Genomic DNA, 23,888 nt, shown 5'->3' on the forward strand with positions numbered 1-23,888 from the left:
AGCAGCAAGAGCTCCCTTGTATACAAACAATGTCACTAAACTTGCCCTGTCACTGTTTGATAATTGCTTCACATGTGTTTAATATTACTTTTTCCTCTCCTCACCTAAATCTGAAGCCTAATGGTGGTGTTGTTGTCGTCGTCAGAGGATACTGAGTTGAGTATGACTCACAGTGACCTTACGAACTACAGATCTGAACCCTGTTCTATCCGGTGCTGCCCTTCTCATCCCAACACACTTGAGCCCACTGCCACAGTCACTGTATCAGTCCTCTCCTTCACTGACCCTCCACCTTTCCAAGCATGATGTCCCTTTCCAAGGACTAGCCTCTCCTAATGGCACGCTTAAAGTATATGAGAAGAAGCTTTGTCACGCTGGCCTCCAAGGAGCACTCTGGTTGCACTTTCTCAAAGACATATCCTTTGAGGCCCACTGTAGGGTCATTTAATATCTCATCATCTCTCTGTAACAACTGGCACAATTGTTGCAGCTGCTGTCAGGTGCCAGCCATCAAACCGATTAAGACTCGTTCTGAACAACACGCCTGCACTGTGTCCTGGGCTGCACCATCCTCACCATCTGTCACACTCATGCCCACTGAGGTAGACACTGCGCCAGTGCATCTTACTGAGGGTCAGACCCTCTCTCGCCAACCCTCTACCTTTCCAGGATGACGTCTTTCTCCAAACAATGTCAATGACTTCTTCCTCCTGAAAAGATGCCCCAAGTAGTGAGATGAAGTTTCATGATCCTTGCCTCTAAGGTTGCATCCCCTTCAAGACAAATTTGTTTGCACAATAGGGGCTCTCAATAAAAAAGCTCATTACTGCCACCTAGGTGGAAACACTCCACACATCTTCCACTCAATAAATAGTTGTTTAGCCTAAATCTTAATGGTTGATGAAGAAATCCAGAGAAAGCAGCTCTTCCAACAGTGTGCTTACTACGCCAAAATTTTAAAATAGTATCCATTTTTGTTATGGCAATCAAAGAAACCATTTTTTAAAAATCACCCATGTTTACTGAGATAAGGTCAGAGGCAAAATTAACATCTCACTCATTTTATTTTATGTGGTAATGCAAAGACCTGAGTTGGGGTCATGAAGCCACAGAGAGAATCATTCCATATGAAGTTAGGCTTGAACATGGAAGGCTTCCAAACTCCTTCTCAATTTTCTCTCTCTTTAAGACAATCATAAGGCCACTGACTATCGCCCTACAATGAAGTGACATTTATAATGGCTTTGTTGTTAGCATCCCCCCAAAACTATTTCACATTAGTTGTTCCACTGAGCATATGTAAAAACTATAAAAAGGTTGGGCTCTTTAAATCTCCACTCTCCTCGCCAACAGTATAGTACATTAAAATGTAATTTTTACAATTTATGACTTCAAGTCTCAATTCTTTGCTAAGGCTTTCTCGCCTGAATCAACATTACCACAGAAACCTCAAAACCTACTGGTGCCTAAAGCATTTTCCCCCACTTTCAATCAGATCACTGCACAGAGAACAAAGACTATTTTTCCACCTGCCAAGATGCAGCTCAGGATTTGCAGTGCACCGTACCAGTGCACACCAGCTCACCAATTGGGTTAAGTGCAGGCATGAGAACTCAGCCTGTGCTAGTGGAGAGAACAACAATCCCACCCTGTGCCCCTCTGATGGGGCTGGCAGCAAAGATGGTCGCATCAGCATCCCGCTAGCCAATTAGCAGCGACATAGATTACACAATTTTTAGACTTGGAAATCCTTTAATACCCTCATTTTAGGAATGAAGAATCTGAGTCCTGGAGGGATTTTCCCCAAGTCAGACAGCTTGGGACTGAGCCAAGATGAGACCCAAATCGGATCTTTGGTTGCTAGCCACTGACATGAGTGTGGGCTAGGTTTGAGAGGAATTGAAATGTGCTGGGGAAGAGTGGGAGACCAATCTCCAAATCTATAATCAAAACCCATGCCACAGATGGTACCTGGCAGATGTGAGCCCATAGAGGATGTCCATCCCCACTGAAAGCCACCCTTGAAAAATGATGTCACTGTTGCCACCTCCCCCTAGAAATACTCCTGTGCTGTCCTTTTGGTCCTGATTAAAAGTTGGAGCCCAGCTGTGAAAGAGGACAGGCATGTGAAGATGGGGATTTTGAGCTTTACAGTAGAAAGATGGAAGCTGCCTTCCCAACATGACTGACAGCCAGTAAAGACACTACACTTGAGCTGGTCACTTTCCCCCACAGTAACTGAGAGGAGAAGCCATCTAATTGAACCTCTAAAACTTACAGCCATGCTAGAGAGCCAAGAGAACATCGCCACAGTTAGAGGCTGAGGGAAATTCCCAGAAGAGTCTCCAAAGAGAAAGAAACCATCGGCTAGGCTATTTTTCATGAGATGAAAATGAAATTTAAGAAGAGAGAGGTTAAAGATGAAATTTCCATTTGCAGTACATAGGAAAGTCACTACAAAGGCATTAAAAGATAAATTACAAAGCAAGCTAACATACATGTGTTTGTTGGCTGGGGATTCCCCCCCCCCCAATAAGTCTACAGGAACGCTACATAACCTACATGCTTTAAGAGTTTGTAAGAGGACTTACCAAAGGCCAACAGGGCAGCAACCTGGAAAGAGAACCTGAAGAAAGGGCAACACTAGGATTTCTCCTTTCTTCTGAGGGACGGCTCGCCCCTAAACAAAGGTGCCAGAAAACAGGCACACGGAGCAGTATGCCAGTTTGAAAGGAGCAGAGATTATTTACATGAAAAGAATCTGGTATGGAGGAATGGTAAAAATACTGAGCTGAGGATAAGGATTTAGAATGAAAAGCCAGACAACCTCAGACTCTGTCAAATACACAAACCGTGATTATACAAATCTGTGCATGTATATATGAATGTATATGTATATGTATGTGCATATGTATATGTATACCGATGTATATGTATGTGCATACACACATTCATATGTGTGTGTAAATACATGCACATTCATATATATGTGCATACACACACACACACACACACACACACACACACACACACACGGAGCTCTGGTTGCCTAGTGGTAAGAAACTGTGCTGCAATACCAAAGGCATGCAGTTAAAATCCATCAGCTGCTCTGTGGGAGAAAGATGGGCAATCTCCTCCCTTTCGATTAACTGCCTTTAAAAAGCCACCGGAGGGTCAGTTCTGACTCCATAGTACACAACAATGAGAAACAAATATATATATATAGGCAGGTCTCAGGTTATTAATATAAACTCATAAACATCTCATAAATTAACATAACCTCGTAACATCTCATAAAGAACCTGTAGTTTGCTACAAACCAATTTCCATAAAGTCTATTACAGATGTGCTCGCTCACTCACTGCTTTCAAGATGGAATCAGCTCACAGCTGCTGCTCCAGGAGGTTCTCAGGGATATAAATCACACTGGAAAAGACTGTCCATCTCTCTCCCATGGAACAGCTCATGCCTTACAACCACATGCCTTTGGAATGGCAGTGTGGCTCCCAACCCACTTGGCCACCCATACTGGTTCACAGCAAATGCTCACTACTTTACAATGTAAAAAACAGAATTATGATGATGATGAAGTTAAGATGTTTCATGCATCTGAAGAGTCTAAAATTTTTACATATAGCAAGGAATTCTATAAACTAAGACACATTTAGCTAACTGACTACCTAACAGTTATGACTTCAATGTATATATGTGACTTAGAGACAGACTCAGGAGTTGGATTTATTCATAAAACTATCTTGTGCATGCGTGGCTATAAAGTAGAGAAGGAGTTTCAGAGTGGTGTAAACAGCTAACATGTTTGTCTGGTAACAAAAAGGTTGGAGGTGTGTGTGCAACGAGAGGTGGTGGACAAAATCCCACATTTCCTGAAATGTGAGGGGCTTGTAAGCTTGTCTGAAGCTAATCCGTAAGTAAGAAATCACAATGTCCTCACTGAGAGAAGCTGTCATTTCATCAAGTCTCAAATGTGCATTCATTCAAGGTGGTAACATCTCTGATGCTGGAATATGATGTACCTGAATGTGATGGTGCTTCACGGCAGTTCATTTTCTATGTGTGAGATTTCAGAAGAGTTCTTATATATATTTAAATTAGATGTATTTTCAACCCTGAATTCTGAGAATTGCTAGAAAGTTCTATGGGAGCCACAGTGGTCCACATTTTACCACAGCCAGGACCAGGAGGTTTCTCAGAAGAAGTGCCATTTAAGGAGAACTTGGAGATATGAGAAACCACAATTTTTTCCAGGAGCTGCAAGGATTTAGTTGTAAATACCAGAAAATGGGAATTAAAGGGCGGAACATCTCGCATACTATTAGGAGGCTGCCCTCCACCCTGCAGGCAATGGGGGATACTCAGTATTTCAGGGCTCATTATATTTAAGTTGCAGAAAGTTCCCTCTGAAAGGAAAGTGGAACAAAGCATCAATTGAGAGAGAGAAAATACAGGTACACAAGACAAAGGAAAAACAGGATGAAGACAGGACATTTGGGAAGAAAGATGGAAAGTAAGGGACACATTTCAGATATAATTAGAACACAAAGCTGGCAGAATGTGAGGAATAAACATCTCAACCCACATGCAAAAATCAAGTAAAAGTGGATCAGAGATCTGGGAGTAAAGCCCAAAGACACAAAGATCCTAAGAGACAAAATAGGACCAAACTTAAAAGGCCTAGCCTATGGTATAAATAGGCTAGCAAATACATAAATAGCTAGAAATGTATAAACAGGACAGGATAACATCAATGAATGGGACCTTCTAAAGATTAAGTCCCTACATACATTAAAAACTTTTCCAGTAGGGTAAAAAGAAAACCTACTTACTGGGAAAAGACATTTGGCAAGGACATCTTAGATAAAGGTCTCAGGATCAAAGTTTACATAATCCCACTGGGTCTCTACAAGGAAAAGGCTGATAACCCAATTACAAAATGGACAAAAGACATGGAAAGACTTTTCACAGAGGAAGATATTCAGATGGCCAACAGACACATGAAGAAATGCTCACAATCACTGGTAATAAGAGAGATACAAATCAAAACCACAATGAGATACCACCTCACCCCAGCAGCAGTGGCAAAGTTTAACAGGACAACAAGCAATAAATGTTGGAGAGGTTGTGGAAAAAAGATTGGAACTCTCATACATTGTTAGTGGGATTGTAAAATGGTACAACCACTCTGGAAGGTAGTTTGGCATTTCCTAAAAAAAGCTGAACACAGAAATCCCATATGACCAAGCTATTCAACTCTTAGAAATATAGAGGAAAATAGAACTGACACCCAAATGGAGACATGTACTCTGATCTTCATAGCACTTTTATTCAACAAGAGCAAGAAAATGGAAATATCCTAAATATCGATGGGGTTTTATGTGGCGTAGAAAAAGAATAATTTTAAAAAGTACTATATAACATGAGGAGGCTAGAGAGCACTATGCTGAGTGAACTAACTCAGTCTTTTAAGGACAAATACTGCATAAGACCATCAGTGTAGAAATAGAAGAAAAACTAATAAGATGTGTATAAAAGTCCAAAGGGGGAAGGGGAGGGGACAGAGAAGACGAGGCTGGGGAGAAGGGGAAGTCCAGGGGCGCAGAGTTTGGAATGGAGAGAGATGGTAAAGGAATTAGGATAGATCCACTAGGGACCTGAAAAGACAAGGTACTAGTGGGCATAAAACAAGAAAGATTAGTTTTATAAAACACAATGTATGGGAATGATCATATGAAATACAATGTGAATGAAGCAATGTGTGAAACACATGTATATGAATAAAACCCACTGTGTATGAATTTTGTATGCAAACTAATATAAAATTGTTAAAAAGGGGGAAAAACTACAAAAAAAGTCATAGAAACAATACCTTAGTACAATAAAAGAACTCAACTGTGTCCTATGAATTGCTTTCACATTGCTACTGTTTTTCCAGATAGTAATCTGTCTTAGACACTGGAGAAGCACACTGGGCCTTCTACTTCATCTTGCTAACATCATTCCTAGGACACACGACCAAAAAAGGCCTCAATATTCCTAAAAACTTGAGGAGACTCTTGGAAGGATTGTTTAAAAGTCAATTATTCTCAAATACAATCCTAAACATCATTCTAACCTTTAAGTCCAAAAGACTAGGAAAAATAACCATGGAAAAAACCTCTGTAAAAGGGTATCCCTGACACAGTGCCAAGGGGTGGGAGTTGAAGTACCATGATAACACAGTGTCCCCCCAACAATGGAAGGACAGAAAGCTCTCAATCTTGGCTGAGTCTACATTTTAACTACTGATTAGTCTATATGCTCATTTTCAACATTCCCAGAATCTTATGGCTGGAAACAACAACATCTGAGAAAACAGCTCTCTTCCCCATGTAAGGAAACTACACAGGGAAATGGAGAAGTCTGAAATACAGACTAAGTGTGGAACAGATTTCAAGCATGGGTAAGACAGCACACAGCCGGGCTGACTCCAAGACTTAACCCAGTTCTTAGAGGTGGCTCGAAGCTTCACAGCAGGCAAAGCAAAATGATACAGGGGCACCTCCAAAGTTCCCGGAACCTAGTGCTGTTGTTAGGTGCCCTCAAGTCAACTATGACTCCTAGCAACCCTATCTGCAATGGATCTGCACCTTGCCCTGTCCTGTGCCAAACTCATCATCTCTGATATTCTTGAACGCATTGTTACAGTCCCTGTGTCAGTCCATCTTGTTGAGAACCTTCCCCTTTCACTGATTCTCCACCTTTCCAAGTATGATCTCCTTATCCAAGAACCAGCCCCTGAAAATATGCAGGAACTTTTTAGAAAAAAACCAAAACAAAAAAAGGGGGGGAAACCCCAATCCTCAGGAGAAATACTGCAGGGAGTGCTCCCAAGGGGGTTGTTTTTGTGAGGTTTTTGTTTGTTTTGTGTCTTTTGTTGTTATGGCACTGTGCTGTAATCCAGGCCCTTCGTCCTTCATTGCCATAAATCTAAGAGGGATTTATACTGCAGCCACCTCTCTCTCAGGAAGAACAAGGGCCTCTCCCCGATGAGTGACCCGCCTTCCCATTGTAGGGCTTGATTCGAAAGGCAACATGCAGAGGTAGATATTATCACTTCCTTTTGACAGATACAGACTGACATGTGGGGAGAGAGGGAGGCAAGCTTGCTCAGTCACTGAAAACAGCAGAGAGCAGAGCCCGAATTCGGTTCCCAGCTTTTGGACTGCAACCCTCTCTTCTCAACAAGCCATTGCAGAAGAGAAAATAAAATGGGACTCCTATGAAAAGTGACTGACCACCCCAAAAGAGAAGCAGAGGAAAAGAGTTCGACGGTGGACGGCAGAAGAAAAGGTTAGGCTGACTGCACCCTCACAGAAAAGCACAGCCCCTCAACAGTCATTTTCCATCAGCAGTTCATAAATCAGCTTCTACGCTTTTTCTGGAAGTGGGAGAAACATCATGACAGGTGATAGCCCATAAATGTAATAGTCTTTAGATTACGGAATTAACAGCAGGAGAGAAAAATACACACAGGAGAACCCTAAGCGGGGAGCAGTCCTGGCGTCTTTGGAGGAACAAATAAAGGTAAACCCAATCTCCGCTTGTAATTGTGTTAGGAAACCCACTGTTGGCAGCAGGAGTCTGCTGCCGCATCCAAATTTGCTTAAACATTTATTAGCTACAGTGAACTGGAAGGCCATTTGAAAGAGCAAAATGGGGACGAGTGATACGATAAATTAATTAAGCCATGGCTAAGAGAGTATCACTTTACACTGATTTTTTAGGTTTTCATTAATAAGGTAAGGGAAATTCGGGATATAGGGATGTAAATATATTCCCAGCATAAAAAAAAGACATCTGATATGTGGTTGGTGGGCATGAGGGATTGTACAAAAACAAAGCCAAAAAGAATTAATTCTGTTAGAAACAACACATGATTTCCAAGGTGGACGATATCATACATACATGTCCAGGGATCAAGGCTATATTAATAAAAGGTTGGCCTTGCCTTTAAAGGAAAAAAAAAAACCTTCAAACCTCCAAAAAGTGAAAGCAGAAAATACTTTCATCTTTGTGATATTTAATATTGTGTCAAAGATCAGACCCCAGAAACACTGTGCACAGTAGGGGGGCTAGAATCCTGGACCAGGAAGTTAATTGTATTTAAGTCTTAGAAAATAAAGCCAAATAAGACTTTAGATGTAACCTGCATGGACAATGGCCCCAAATGCACAGGGTACCCCAACAATGGAACATAAGAAAACTACAGGGGGAGGGGCTCAACAAAGCTGGGGTTCAAGAATGGACAGCAGATGGTGATGGATATTGGACATTACAAGTGATGAGGAGAGAGGTCACTAAGGTGTGGGATGACACACAGAATAACGTCGCACAAAAGCAATGTGGAAAATGTTGCTCAGAGAAGTTCACCTAGGAAAGATAAAGTCATAAAAGCAAGCTGAAAAATAAGAGAGAGATGTCAAAGTGTCTTCTGGGAAGAAAAGGCAATATTGTAGAGCTGCTTTCTCCAGGGCTGGCCTTAGGTCACTGACCACAGGGAGAGAAAGAATGTAGCCCACAAGGCCTTCAGGTGACAGCTGTTTCTCAAGGGATTTGCTTACATGTACCTGAACCAACCACCCGGAAGACAAAATGGGAAGCGTGAGTCTGCTGGTCCAAACACTTTCCTTCCTGTATTCTAAAGGCAGCGGCAGAAAGATCTTAAAATATACAAGTGGTATCTTCAGATATTAAATTTAAAGAAAAGAAAAAGAGTGCTGCATAAATTCCTAGCCGAGGGAGGTAGAAGAACGAGAAAATGCCAGAAAAATGAAAAGGTGCAACAGATCCCTTTGTTGTTGTTGTTCACGGCCCTCCATCCTCAAGCCTTGAGGCTCCAGAGTGCATCTGCTCCGCGTCAGAATTTATTAACAGCAGGTCCCCCAGTGGGAGACTCCATTAGTTTCCTCCAGGAAAGACTCGGCCTATGTAGGCTATAAAATTGCACGAAAGCAGTTTCCTTACCACTTTCTTCTAGAATATGAAATCTTCAATTTTTAGGAAAATATTTTTTTTATATATAGCAGTGAATGGCCCAGAAACTGTTCAAATGAACACCATTTAGTTCGCCAAGCTTTATTTGGTATATAATCTGAGCTAAGTATGCTACTGGTCACTATATTCAAACTATCCAGCCCTGCAAGTAAGTATTCTCAAAACTGGATAAAATGTGCAGTGACATGGCCATCAAACAACATGGAATCACTCTCATTTATGAAAAATTAAATAACCATTGCAGAGACAAAAAGGGAGTTCTGTTTGACACAATATGAGATGATTAAGTAAGTAAATGATATGAAACATCATAAAATGTCAACTCTCTGCCATGCATCTGCCTTAGTATTTATGCTGTTGTTGCTGTTTTATGCCATTGAGTCAGAACTGACTCATAGCCGACCCTCACGCAGGCTTTCAGAGGCTGTAAATCACATGGGAGAAGACTGATCCCCATCCTCCTGAGGAGTAGCTTGTGGATTCAAACTGCCTCCCTTTGGGTTAGCAATGTAACTGCTCACCCACAAGGCCACCGGAGCTCCTTAAAGATGCCAACTGATATAACAATCTTTCCAGAAGTGTGGCAACTGATATACTAGTCTTTCCAAGAGTGCACTCCTTAAAAGCAATCTCTTCTGAGCTTTAGACCTCTTTCAACCTGAACAGTACTGTCTTTGCAGAACATCAATTTGTACAAGGTTGAAGTAATAACAAGAAGAGCAAATGTAAAAGAATATCTAGTTGGGGAGCTCTGGCGGCCTAGTGGCAAGGAGCTGCAACTACAATCCCAGAGGCACACGGTTCGAATCCACCAGATGCTCTGTCGGGAAAAGGAGGAACAATCTCCTCCTGTACCAGTCAGATCTGATTTGACAGTACACTCACACACACACACACACACACACACACAAATAAATAAAAAATATCTAGTTGATTGTTTCTCTTCTCTTTTAATCCACCAGAATCTTTTCATGCGCTCCTGGGTGGGTGGGGGAATGTCAGACAAAGCCTACAGTTTGATCTATATCCTCTTACAATATATTAGAATGTGAACTATCTTCTCTGAAGGTCCTTGGGTGATACAGATGGTGTGCACTGGACTACGAACCTAAAGGCGGGCTGTTTGAACCCTCCCAACAGCTCTGCAGAGCCAAGTTGGGGTCATCTGCTGTGGAACTGTTCCTCTTTGTAACATAAAGGGTGTGCACAAATCAGGATCAGCTCCAAGTGAATGGTGAACAAGCTTGGTTTGAGATTCCTCCCGCCACCCATGTCTTCTCTTACTTGTCTATTTCTACATGGTACATTTAGTCCACCCTGGCCACAACAACTTAACATTATGGGTGTTGTGATATAGAATTATGGGATCTTAGAACTCAGAAAAAAAAACACAACAACATGCAGAGTGTCTAAATATTTAAACAGTAGGATTTGTCCCCATGTCTAGAAGGGTCAAGAAACTGGTTCACAAAATTTTAAGAATTGAATCCTGGTCCACTGACTTCCAAAGGCCTTACCACCACCCCATTCTGCATCATTAACTTCAGCAATTAACAGTGATTCTTGACCTTCTTGTTCTCTAAACGGCAGATTTTGACAAATCAGATAGTCAACTGGGATTGTCCAAGTCTAGATTCAGGGAAGGTTCCAGATGTTCTACTTTGTTGTTGCTTTTCTCTTTTTATTGGCTTGCTGACAAAGTTTGTATATATTTTGTTTCACACTATTCTTCATTCATATTGTGTTTCATATAATCATTCCCATACATTATGTTTTATAAAATGAATCACAATTGGACCTAGACCACCAGTACCCTGTCTTTTCACCTGGATCCATCCCATTTCCAACCTCCCCCCACTCCGCCCTCACCTCCACTCATCCAACCATGCAAACCTGTGGTTCTACTTTAATGTCAGACCATGCACTTCTGATCTATTTACCTCGCATAGGAGATTTCATGGCAGCTTCTACCATCCCCACCAGAAGCTGGAGACTCTTGGGGTCCTGAGCCAGGCCAGATGCAAAAGCTGCCAGGGCATCGGCATGACGTCCGAGGTACTGGAGGGCAACACCCTGCCGGAAGTACGCCTGGAAATAAGGGAAAGAGAATGTATGTTTTACTTATTACATCGTGTTCCAATAAGGCTGATGATGCTTCTTTAGGAGAACAATCGGCCAGCAGAACCTCAACGAGAAATCATTTTAGCTAAAAATCCTAGTAAGCAGTTAGTAGCTAAATGGGATTGTTTCTAAATGACAACATGTAAGCATAGATGCTTCAGGAAACTTGCTAGGGATTGTACCACCAGAGGGTCCTAGATGAGGCCACATAGCTACTAAAATATTTACATTTCATAATGGCTTTTAAAAGGTACAGATTGCAATAATGTACACAGAATAAAACCAAATAAATGGTCCGAGTGCTGCTAGTATGTTACCTGCAAAGGACTTTGCAATTGATCAAATAATAAATAAAAATGATATTTTAGTGGATTTGTTGCATATGTGATACCATCTGCTTCTAAAATACTTAGCCTTCTATTTGACTTAAATACTTTTTCAATGCTGTTCATACAAACTTGACTTTTTCAGTCTGATACACTTTGAAATCATCACAAATTCTATTCAGGGGAGCTCAACGAACTCTTAAAATTACTACTAAGTTTAGTATATAATTTTATATTACACAGATATGTGCACACAAAGAGTGAGAGAGAACCTTATGCATTCACAAAACATAATTACATACCTTATCTTATTTCATTTTTACAACTACTCTTTGAGGTAATTTAAGATAGGCAGTGCAAGTCAGTGTTTCTATTAAGAAACAAATCCATAAACAGAATGAACACTCTGATTATTATAGGCTATTCAGGCTTCTATTAGTTTAAACTCCCAGCGGCTGTTAAAACTCAGGCCCCAATAACACCCAAACCTGTAAATGCACTTTCATTACTAATTCATAAGATCGCTTCCTTTCCCTGGACCCAGCCACTGCTTTAATCTTTAATGTATTTATGGGCATTTTTCACTACCCTTTTCGTTTCCTATTTTAGGTAGTTTCTATAACCCAAGGGAGACCTGGCAGGGCAGTGCTTAAAGGAACCACTGTGAACCTGAAAGTTGGGAGTTTGAACCCAACTGTCACTCCATGGAAGAAAGATTTGCATTCTTAGAAAACCTATGGCATAATTCTTCTCTGATCTATGAACCAGAATCAACTCAATGGCAATGAGTTTGTTTTTGTTGCTGCTGTTGCTTCTCTAACCCAACAATTTGGGTGGAAGGGGTTTTAGAATCCTTTCACCACATTTATTCAACCTTATGCTGAGCAAATAAACTTAGATGCTGAACTGTATGAAGAAGAGCATGGCATTGTGACTGGGGGAAGGCTCATTAACAAGCTGTCACATGTAGATGACACAACTTTGCTTGCAGAAAAAGATGACTTCAAGCATTTACTAGTAAAGAACAAAGACTAGAGCCTTCAGTATAGATGTCCCCTCAACATCACGAAAATTAAACTCTTCACGACTGGACCAGTAACTGCATCATGATGAAGAGATAAAAGACTAAAGATGTCAAGGATTTAATTTTACTTAGATCCACAATCCACACCCAGGGAAGGAGCAGTCATTCAACTGATATCTTTCATCTGGAGTATCTGCTGCTGAGGAACAAAGGTGTTCTGAGGACTAGGGTATGCTTGGTCTGGGTCACAGTATTTTCAACTGATTCATATGCACACAAAAGCTGGACAATGATAAAGGAAAACCAAGAATTCATTCCTTTGAATTGTGATATTGGTGAAGAATATTAAATATACCATGGACTGCTCAAAGAACAAACAAATAGATCTTGGAGGAAGTGCAGTCAAAATGCTCCTTGATAGTGAAGATAGTAAGACTCAGTCTCATACACTTTGAACAAATTATCAGGAGGATCTAGTCCATAGAGAAGGGCTTCATGCTTGCTTGATAAAGTGTAACATCAACTCAAAAGAGGAAGATTATCAAGGAGATACATTGAAATAATGACTGAGAATTGATTCAGTGACAACTGACACAATGGCTACTAATAATGATTGCGAGGATGACACGATTTGTGAGAATGGGTAGTGTTCCATCCTGTCTTGCATGCTGCTGTTGTTAGGTGCCACTCGGTCTAGTACGGCTCATAGCAGCCCTATGAAAAACAAATTTGAATCCTGTCCTATCCTGTGCCATCTTCACCATCTCTGATCCACTAAAGCCCATTGCTGTCACTGTGTAAATCCATCCCATTGGAGCCTAACTCCCTTTCACTGACCCTCCATCTTTCCAAGCATGATTTCGAAGCTCCAAGCATCCCTTTTCCAATGAACAGGCTCTCATAGCAACATGTTCAAAGTATGAGAGACAAAGCTTCACCATCCTTGCCTCCAACTCTGGCTACACTTTTTCTAAGACATGTCTGTTAATTCTTTGGGCATTCCATAGGCTATGCCGTACTCTTCTCCAACACCCCAATTCAAAGGTATCAATTCTTCTGTCATCCTTATTCATGTATCATACAAAAATTACAGTACCAGGTACTATGAGTCTAACAAAGTCAAGGAAAAATAAACAACTCAACCAAGAATGGTATCTGAGAGCACATATAGACATGTACAATACTAGGTGTTCTCAAAGATCCCAGCCTTTATTTTTTACTTTGTCTTTACTTTCAAATGCTATACTTCAATATTCCTACCCTGCGCTCCATAGTCAGAGTTTGAACCTTTTAAACATCTTCTGAAGAACAAATAGCTCTGACTCAAAGACTGCGACAATGTGGACAAGTGTGTCAGAGACAGTGAGGCTGGCTCAGGATCAGGCAGGTTCAGAGCTATCATTCATCGGGTTGCTGGGACCCAGAGGTGACTTGATGGCACATAACAACAACAATATATATATGCATGCAGTTTAAACCCACAAGCTGCTCCACAGAAAGATGGCCAGTCTCCTCTCGTGCAATTAACTGCCTCTGAAAACCTGCCAGAGGGTCAGCTATGGGTCAGTTCCGACTCGCTGGTACACAACAATAACAGCTTTAATATAAGAAGGTCTGGTGGCACAAAGATTAAGCACCTGGCTATTAACTGAAGTCAGCAGTTTGAACTCACCAGCAGCCTGCAGGAGAAAAGGCCTAGCTAGCAATTAACCCCAGCAAAGCCAGCCCACAGCACCATATGGGCAGCTTTAGTCTGCCCTGCAGGATAAAATCCACCAGCCCTCCTCAGGAGAGAGAGGGGCAGTCTTCTCCCATAATGATTTACAGCCTCTGACACTCAAATGGAGGGTCATTATGAGTCAAACTTAACAGAAGTGATTTTCAGCACACGGTTCTTAGAGGGTAACAATGAGTCAGAATCAGCTCAATGGGACAGGCAGCTCCAAACCACCAAGATAGTAACTACTGTTGTTGTTGTTATTATTAGGTGCTGTTGAGTTGAGCATGGCTCATAGGGTACCTATGAACAACAGATCTGAACCCCATCCTATCCTATGCCATCCTCACACTTCCTGACACATTAGAGCCCACTGTAGCAGTCACTGTGTCAATCCACCTGGTGGAAGGTCTTCCACTCCTCTGCTGACCCTCCACCTTTCCGAGCGTTATGTACCTCTCCAAGGAACAGCCTAGCAACATGCTCAAAGTGTGTGGGGTAAAGCTTTATCATCCTCGCCTCCAAAGAGCATTCTGGCTGCACCCTGTCCAGACATATTAGGATAGTTAACTAACCAAATTTACTTTCTCCATCATCATCGCCTTCTTTCCACAAAGCTTGCAAATCACAAGCTCATTTTACTGAATACTATTATTTCATGTCAAAATGGGAAAAATAGAAATGCTGACTTTAGTTATTCACAGTGTTGTAGCAGCAGCAGCAGCAGCAGCACTGATCTTGAATTTCACACAACTGGGTCAAAACCGAAAGTGACTATAAGGTGTCAAACCCAGCAAATCTCTAACTTCATGTGTTTCCGCAAAAAACAACCAACTGCTCCATTAAAAGGGGAGATCACGTGAGCAAAAAATGTAAAAAAAGTACTGGAAGTATCAAAACCAACTCTAAATGGAAAGGTGGGAGTTGTTTTATTTTTCAGTTCTCTAGGGAATTACCACTCTCCACTCATTCTGGTGGCCTAGTTGTAAGAAGCTGTGCTGCAATCCCGAAGTCATTTGGTTCAAATCCACCAGCTGCTCCAAGGGAAGATGGGCAACATCCTCTCATGTGATTAACTGCCTCTGAAAACCTGCTAGAGGGTCAGCTATGGGCCGGTTCCAAATCGATGGCACAACAATAGCTCCCTGAACAAGTCAATCTTCTGTTTGATGTTTGCATATTGCTATCTTCCATATTTGAATTTTGTGTATCTTTTCAGATAGCTCTGGTTGCTTAGTGGTAAGGAGTTGAGCTCTCAACCCAAAGGCACACATTTCCCATCTGCCAGTGAATCTAATTCACTCAGTGGGAGAAAGATGGGCAGTCTCCTCCCAGGTGATTTACTCTCTCTGAATACTCACTAAAGGTTCAGCTTTGAGTTGGTTCTAACTCAATGACATGCAACAACAACAAGAGAAGCACATTTTTTCAGAGCTGTATGTGGAAAAAGAAAAAGACTGACTGAATTACTTAAAACAGCTATCTATAATAAGAGGAAAATGTAAATATGCACATTGTTGTTGCTGTGTACCACATGGTTGGCATCGACCCATAGCTGACACTTCAACTCATTTTCAGAGGCAGCTAGTTACACGGGAGGAGAATACCCATCTTTCTCCCATGGCCTCAAACTGTGTACCTTCAGGATTGCAGTGCAGCTTCTTGCCGCTAGGCCACCAGAGCTAGGTGCCTTTAACTATAATTCATAATGACAATATGGACAACAAAGTGTTGCCCTATTCTGTGTCTTACCCCATCATGTACCCCACTATAAAATGTATATTTAGTAAACTAATTCAGTCTCATAATAAGGACAAATACTGCATAAGACCATTATTATGGAATTAAAAGGATAACTAGTAAGATGTGTATAGATGTCTGAAAGGGAAAGGGGGAAGGGAATGGGAGGGGGGAATGAAGCATAGAATCACCAGGATATCAGAGTTTAGTGGGCAGATTGGGGGTAAGGGGTAAAGCCACAGGAGGGACTTAACAGAGTGTGTAATAGTCAGTGGTGTTTGACTATGTAAAATATAGTGTAATATGAATGGTTCTATGAAGCAGGTGTGGATAAAGGATTATGTAAAACACAAAGTACATGAATTAAATGCAAGGTAAACTAATTATTGCTTGAAAACAAAAAAGGGAGGGGGCAGAAATGGGGGAAGGTATGAGCACTGGGATGGTGGAGGTTGGTTGGGGAGACAGACTGGGAAGAGGGTCAGTGGGGCCTTGGGGGGGACAGTGTGACAAAGACATGGCTAGGTAGTAGTCAACTGTACGAAGTACAGTGTGTATGAAGCACTGTGTAGGACACAATGGCCATGAATAAAGTACAGTTTGCAAGGGTGGACATATAAAAATCAATTAAAGAAAAGTGGAGAAGGATGGGGGAATGTCTGATATGAATGAACACTGAATATTGTAGATTTAAAAAGCATGTATTTCCGCTTGTGGCAAATTCTTAATTTGGAGTACTAAAAAGGCAGATCTGTCCTGGAATTAAACTTGTTCAAAGCAGCATCTGGTAATAGGGGTTGGAGCTTGATCAAGGGGAAAGATTGAGTCCCATCCAGTATTCAGAGAAGATTTGCATTTGAATGGATTTGTGGACCCACATTGGACTTTTGATTTAAAAGACTCTCATTTGAAAAGAAGGGCAAACAGGAAAGAAGAGAAGGAAGAAAGGGGAGGAGGGGAGGAAAATAAGAGTCTGTCATTTTATAACTGGAACAAGCTGTTAGGCTTCTGAGGCCAGATAAACTTGGCGTCCATCAGATCCCAGCTCCAAGACTTGAGGCTGGAGTATGCAACCACTTGAATCCACAGGAGCCGAAGAAGGAGGAATACAAGAAGGGAGACATGGGCTGAGCTTGGACGTGTTCCTTCAGTGCAGCCCATCTAGCATGCAGAGAAGCACGGATGAGCAGGGAAGTGTGGTTGACTAGAGAAGCTGGGAGTTGTGAAGACCCCTGGCTTGTTGACTTAGCCCCATATGGGAACTGGGGCTGAATGAGGAGACTAACAGGTAAGGGAATGCAGGGAGAAGAGTGGACTCCTAAACTTAGAGCTGATGCCCATTTAAAACTAGCTACAGATGGCTGAGAATGAGCTGACCAGAAGGGTCGACTGCTGCAACCTGATGGCTACACTCTGCTTCTGGATGCAGATGCTCAAAGTTTCCAAGTTGAACATAAGATCCTTCACAGAAAGGATATACTTGTTTCCTCAAAGTACTGATTTGACAGGGTGGGCAAATCAGCAATTGGCTATCTGAAAGGAGGATATTAGGGCATGAAGCGTGAAGTAACTGGCGTACATGCTTTTACAAAAGTAGTTGTTGGTGGGATGATCCTAAAGGAGGAAAAGAAGACCCACAATATAAATGAACAAAATATAATGTAAATTAAGGACTATAAGCAACACAATGTACATGCATGATACAGTGTATGAATTATAGAAAGAGTAATAAAAATTTATTTATTATATATTACACTTTACACACTGTCACATCACCTGCATATAAAGATAAAAGCATAGATCCATGTCTTCAAGTTTTCAGTCTAACAGCAAATAGACACTTTGTATGGATGATGCTGTTTTGAACAATGGAGTAGGAAGTGACTCACAGCTGACCTTCCAGCAGGTTTTCAAAGGCTGTAAACAGAATGGAAAGAGACTGCCCATCTTTCTCTCTAGGAGCATCTGGTGGGTTTAATTTGAATGCCTTTAGGTTGGCACAACAATTCCTGGGTATTTGTTTTATAAATGACAAGGCACAATGATCTAGAAGAACACTGTTCGACAGAACTTTCTGCAGTGAGGGAAATGTTCTCTGAGCTGTCCAGTCTGGAAGCAGGTGGTAGTCACTAGGCAGTTAATAACATGTGCCCAGTGACCACTAAAAATATGGTGGAGACTAAAAAAATTGTAAAGTAGGTAGTAAATTTAAGGGGCATTGTTCAATTACGATTCTTTTTGAAAGGATTCTATTTTAGTGTTTGAATGGGTAGGTTTCAGTTACAAAGCAAATCCATTATTTGTAACATGCGTCAAATTGTAGGTCATTTGTCTTAGATAAAACGGAAGGAGGGGCATGAAACAGAAAGCCAGAAGTTGATCTGTAGGTACATGAACCAGCCTTCTCCTCAGTCAATCGGTCTTGATACAAAGATTGTTAAAATTGGTACAGAGTTTGCTAAAGCTCAACGCTGACACACATTTTAGAATTAACAATGCCCAGACATATTATAAATTTTAAATTAGTACCTTTTTACTGTATGAATATTCTCTGTGGCAAAACTTTTTCTAGTTAGCATTTGTTGACTAGCTACTATGTGCCCAGGCATGGTGTGTGGCTTCTCACTAGCCCTCATATCATCCTGCACGATGTTCTCAGATTGATCATTGCACAAAGAAGGGTGATTACAAAACTCGTCCCAAATCCCAGAGACAGGGCCGATGCCAAACTCTTTATTTCCCCCCTATTCCACGCTGCCTCTTTCATAAAAGAACTAATGGCGTGCAATTAACCTCTTTGTCAAGGAATTCATGTACTTGCTAGAATTCAACCTATGGAGGCAGAAATGGAGAAATATCAGGAACCACCACAGAAAATTTATGAACATGAATATTTAATCTCTATTCCATTAGCAACCGCTGATTGCAGAACAATTTTTAATGAATTGGATGGAGGGAAAATTCATTTCATTAACCTTTCATATAAATGTACTATTATTGAACCAAACAGGCCACTGTACTTGCAACTCAGTTCGATGTTAATTAGATTACAGACATGAAGCTTTAAATCAAAGAGAAACAAAAGGAGCCATCAGCAAGCTTCTTGGCCAATGCTTGTTTGTTTGCTGGCTAGAAAGGATTTTCACGTGCACTACAGTTGTTAGGCTGCTTTCAAGTGAACTTTCTCCTGTTTCTATCTGCTGACACTAAACAATGTTAGTCTAAAAGGGGAAGAAGAGGTGGGAGTGAGGGATGACGGGTGGAGTTGGGGGTGCTGTGGAGGGGTAGTGAGGATGATTACGGGAGGAAATCACCAGGATAGCAGAGTTTGATGAGTGGAGGTGGGTGGTGAAAGAATGAAAAAGGATTCACTCGGAATCTGAAAAGATAGAGCAATAGTAGGAATAGATCGTTGGTAATCAATTTTACAAAATAACAATGTACATGAATCAGATACAATGTACATTAGTTTCATATCAAGCCAATATAAAATAAGGTGGAAAACATAAAATGAAATTTAAAAACCCCTCAAGCCCTCACCTTCATTCTGACAATAATGAGATAATTTATTAAAAAAGAAAAGAAATGTAATTTTTAAACAAGAAGGTGAGAATCTGCAAAGGCTACATTCTTCGCGTGGCAATGCACGCCACCTGCCCAGCTGGGAGTAATCATTTCTATCTCTCCAGAAAAACTACAGTTCTGTTTCTCACTCATCTGTCTTATTGTATGCTGAAAGCGAGTGCAAGAGATTGGAAGCTATTTTAGAAAACACAATTATTCATTTGGAACCTGGAGTCAGAGGCCCAAATGGCCAAAACACAATGTTCTAACCAAATCTGCAGCTGTGAAGTGTTTGGGGGTTCCCCCCCTTCAATTTTTGGCTTTTAGTCTGGCTATGGAAATCAATCAGTTTTGAAAGGAAAGTTATTCCCAATTCAGATTATTTCATATATGCATGCTATTTTTTTCTTCAAACAAATTTTAAACTAATTGAATCAAAAGAGATATTAAGATAATAAAATTTTGTTGAGGAGGGGAACATGCTTTCCGACAGAATGTGATTTTAGGAGGAGTCAAATAAAATGTGAAATGTCATTGTGAAGTGACACATCTAACCCATCACTTGTTGCCCTCAAGTCAACTCCAACAAAAAGAACCCTCTTAGAACAGACCCTCTGAACTTTGAGAAATGGTGATAGATATAGAAAGGCTTCAGGTCTTTTGTTCACAGGGTGGCTGCGACGGCAATCATCAAAAACAACAGAACCGACTAGAACTACCTCCATAAATAAGGCGCCAAGAATCCGACCGCCAGGGCTTAACTCCCTCAGAGCAACTAGTAACTTTGAACTCTCAACCTTACACTTAGCAGCCAAGTGCTTTGACCGTTGCACCACCAGGACTCCTCTAGAGGGTAGCTTAGGACAAAGGCACACAGTAGAAGTCCCCCAGCTGCTCCATGGGAGAGTGATGGGCAAGCACTTCCCTACAAGTTTCAGCCTCTGAAAATGTGCTGGAGGGTCAGCTATGAGCTGGCTGTGACTCAGTTGGAATAAAAACAACTAGCAAAAAGAGGGATTCTCAGACATTGGAATTTATGTCAGGTTATAAAATGCATAGATCATCATTTGGAGTTTAGCTTCTGGGTTTAAAAATAAGCCTTGAAAGAAGTTTGTGGTCCTTCAGAACAGCAGTTCTCAACCCCCACCCCAGTGCCGTCACTCATGGGTGTGGCCTGGGAGGCATCAAAAGTCAGGCCAACAAGAAAACCAGAAAATTTCCTGAACATTCTCCAAGAAATGATCTGGCCTAAGCTGGGGTTTCTGTGCCCCTGCCCTGCTAGTCTTCCATCCCACCCCAGAATGCAGAAGCACGTGCACTTTCACACTCACAGCCAGGTCCTGGGGAAGCTGCAGGGCCAAAAGTAGAGTGGAAAGCAAATCATGGTGGGCAGAAAGAATGGTGGATTAGGGGAGAACACTGAAGCCAGCATCGTGAGAACCGAAGGAGCCTGAATTCTCACTTAGTATTGAAACAAACACTTGGCATCTTGCCTACCAAAATGTAGCTACACCCAAACCCATGCCAGAGTGATGGAAATTCGCTCCCTCTAGCAAACGGTCTGTGGGAAATTATTGCCATAAGCAGCTGTACACTGGGATGTAAGAGTTTCGTATAATGCTTCCCTTTGTAAATCATTACCTAACTTTGAGAGGGACTAGAGAACATTATGCTAAGGGAATTAACTCAGTCTCATAAGGACAAATACTGTATAAGACCATTATTGTAGAATGTGTATGAAGATAAAGGGGGGCAAAGTGGTGAGGATGGATAGCAGAGAGGGGGGTGTTTAATCATAGAGTCGCACAATTTGATGGGTGGAAGGAGGGGTGGAAATGGAAAAGATCAGGTGGGAAAAACAAGTGTACAGCCTTTGTAAGTAAACCAGTATAAAATGAAAATGTTATTTAATTTAAAAAAATGATAAGTGAAAAGGGAAAAAAACAAAACATTTTGGGGTAGAGTCTGTTCCAATCTATGCCAATCCTCCACTGGAATTCTGTGACTATAAACCTTAACAGGAGCAAAATGCTCAACTCTCTCCCTCTGAGTGGCTGGTTGATTTGACAAGGAGACGGCACGGCATCGCATCGGGGGAATGGTAGAGTCATATAGTAATAAGAATCCATTTCCCTGATATGCCAGATTTGACATTTTGGGGAGAAAATTATTTTACATAAAATTATCAAAGAAAATTAAGTATTTACTCAATTTTTTAAAAGAGAAAATTGCTCTCTCCTTTTCTCCTACATGCACAATCCTTTCTTCTGACTTGAGGTGTTTGGAAAAGTAAAATTTGACAAGCACTACCAAAACAACTGGTAATCGATACCTTTCTGAATTACTTCCATTGTCAAAGGAAGTAAGGGCTTCCAGGTAGAAATATGCACACATTTCTCCTTCTAGGGAATGAGAAAATACAAGATATTTTAAAAACAAAAAAGGAAATGGAAAATTAGGATGGAAATAAAATAAAGTCTAATGAAATTGTTATGGGATGAGTTTGAAAGTAGAATGGAGAAGACAGAGGGAAGAATGGAAGAATCTGTTAATTGGAAGCGGTTGTTGTTGTTGTTGTTAGGCGCTATCAAGTTGACTGTGACTCATTATGAACAACAGATCAGAACTGGCCAGGGGCTCTGCTATTCCCATGATCTCTGTCCTGTTCAAGCTCACTCTTACATCACAGTCATGTCAATCAATCCATTTCATGGAGCATCATGCACTCTTTCGGACTCTACCTTTCCCAGCATGATGTCTCTCTAGGGATTGGAACCTATTTTCAGGGGGAACCAGTCCTTGGAATTTGAAACAAGGCCAATAAAATGATCTAGTCTGAATAGCAGGGTGGGGGTGGGGAGAAAAAAAAAGAAAAAGACAGGTGTGGCAATAACAAAAGGTTTAATGTGCAAGTTGTTGGAGTTCCAAAAGGAGGGGAGAAAGCAAGAGGTGCAGAAAAATTACTTGACAAAATAATGGCACAAAATGTTGCACATTTAGTGGATGATATAAAAGAACAGATTCAAGAAACTCATAACCAACCTGTTGAAAATTAGTCACTGTGAAAATTAAAGACAAAGGGTGGGAAAATTTTGAAAACAGCCAGAAGGGAAAACATTACATATTTAAATATAAATCTCACCACAAATGTGTTTGATTTTATAATGAAAACAAAAGTGTACATGAATGCAAACAATGGAGACCTCTTTAAAACAGAGAAATAGATCATGTTCATGAATTGGGAAACTAACGAGTTACAACACTGTTGTTGTTATGTGCCACTGAGTCACTTGTAGTGACACTATGTACAATAGCTCTCAATCTTGCTCTATCTTGAGCCAACCTCATTGCCTTTGACACACCTACCCCCGTAACCCCAGACACAGAGTCAATCCATCTCATCTGGATTGTGGTAAGGATGTGGAGAAATTAAAACCTCAAGTCTTAAGGATCATAAGAGACAAAATGGGACCAAACGTAGAAGATAGAGCCTATAGCATAAATGTAGTTGTTGCTGAGTCCTGTCAAGTTGAAACCAACACACAGCTGACCTCTGGCAGGTTTTCAGATGCAGTTAATTACACAGGAGACTTGCAAATGTACCCAAAATGTTGAATTAGAAAATCAAATTCCTGTATGTATCAGAAACTTTTTTCAATAAAGTGAGAAGAAAGCCAATCAACTGAGAAAAAGACACTTAGCAATGACACTTGAGACAAGGATCCTAAAATGCAAGCTTACAGAATATTACAGGGCCTCCATAAGAAAAAACACCGATAATGTGACAAAATGAGCAAAAGACATGAAAAGACTTTTCACAAAGGAAGACATTCTGATGGCCAAAACACACATGAAGAAATGTTCAAAATCACTGGCAGAGAGATGTGAATCAAAATAACATTGAGATACCATCTTACTCTAGTAGCAAAGTTTAAGAGGACAGCAATCAGTAAATGTTGGAGGAGATGCAGAAGGATTAGAACTCTTGTGTACTCCTAGTGGAACTGTAAAATGGTAAAACCACTCTGGACAGCAGTTTGGTGTTTCCTCAAAAAGCTGAATATAGAAATCCTTTATGACCCAACTATTCCACTGCTACAATATATATACCCCAAGGAAACAAAAACTGAGAAACAAATGGAGACATGTATACCTGTATTCATACAAGTATTATTCATAACAGTAAGAAAATTTAAATATAGCAAATGCCCATCAACAAATTAACGGATTAAAAAAATGTAGTTAAAGCACTCCTTAAAAATAGAAAAACGGTAGGAGGCATCTCACTCCCTGACTTAAAATCCTACTACACTGCCGTGGTAGTCAAGACATCATGGTACTGGTA

At 40.9% G+C, this 23,888-nt stretch overlaps 1 protein-coding gene across 1 annotated transcript in view; it reads right to left on the bottom strand.

Annotated features, from left to right (window-relative positions):
• Positions 1 to 23,888, bottom strand: part of TTC28 (tetratricopeptide repeat domain 28) — a 744,609-nt gene that overhangs the window by 361,483 nt on the left and 359,238 nt on the right. The window contains exon 3 of the mRNA XM_006890519.1: positions 10,992 to 11,139. Coding sequence (XP_006890581.1) covers positions 10,992 to 11,139 — 148 coding nt within the window. The remainder of the gene's footprint in view (positions 1 to 10,991; positions 11,140 to 23,888) is intronic.

Source organism: Elephantulus edwardii, unplaced genomic scaffold (genome assembly GCF_000299155.1).
Source record: "Elephantulus edwardii isolate Elephantulus edwardi_28Jun2011 unplaced genomic scaffold, EleEdw1.0 scaffold00089, whole genome shotgun sequence".
Taxonomy (NCBI): domain Eukaryota; kingdom Metazoa; phylum Chordata; class Mammalia; order Macroscelidea; family Macroscelididae; genus Elephantulus; species Elephantulus edwardii.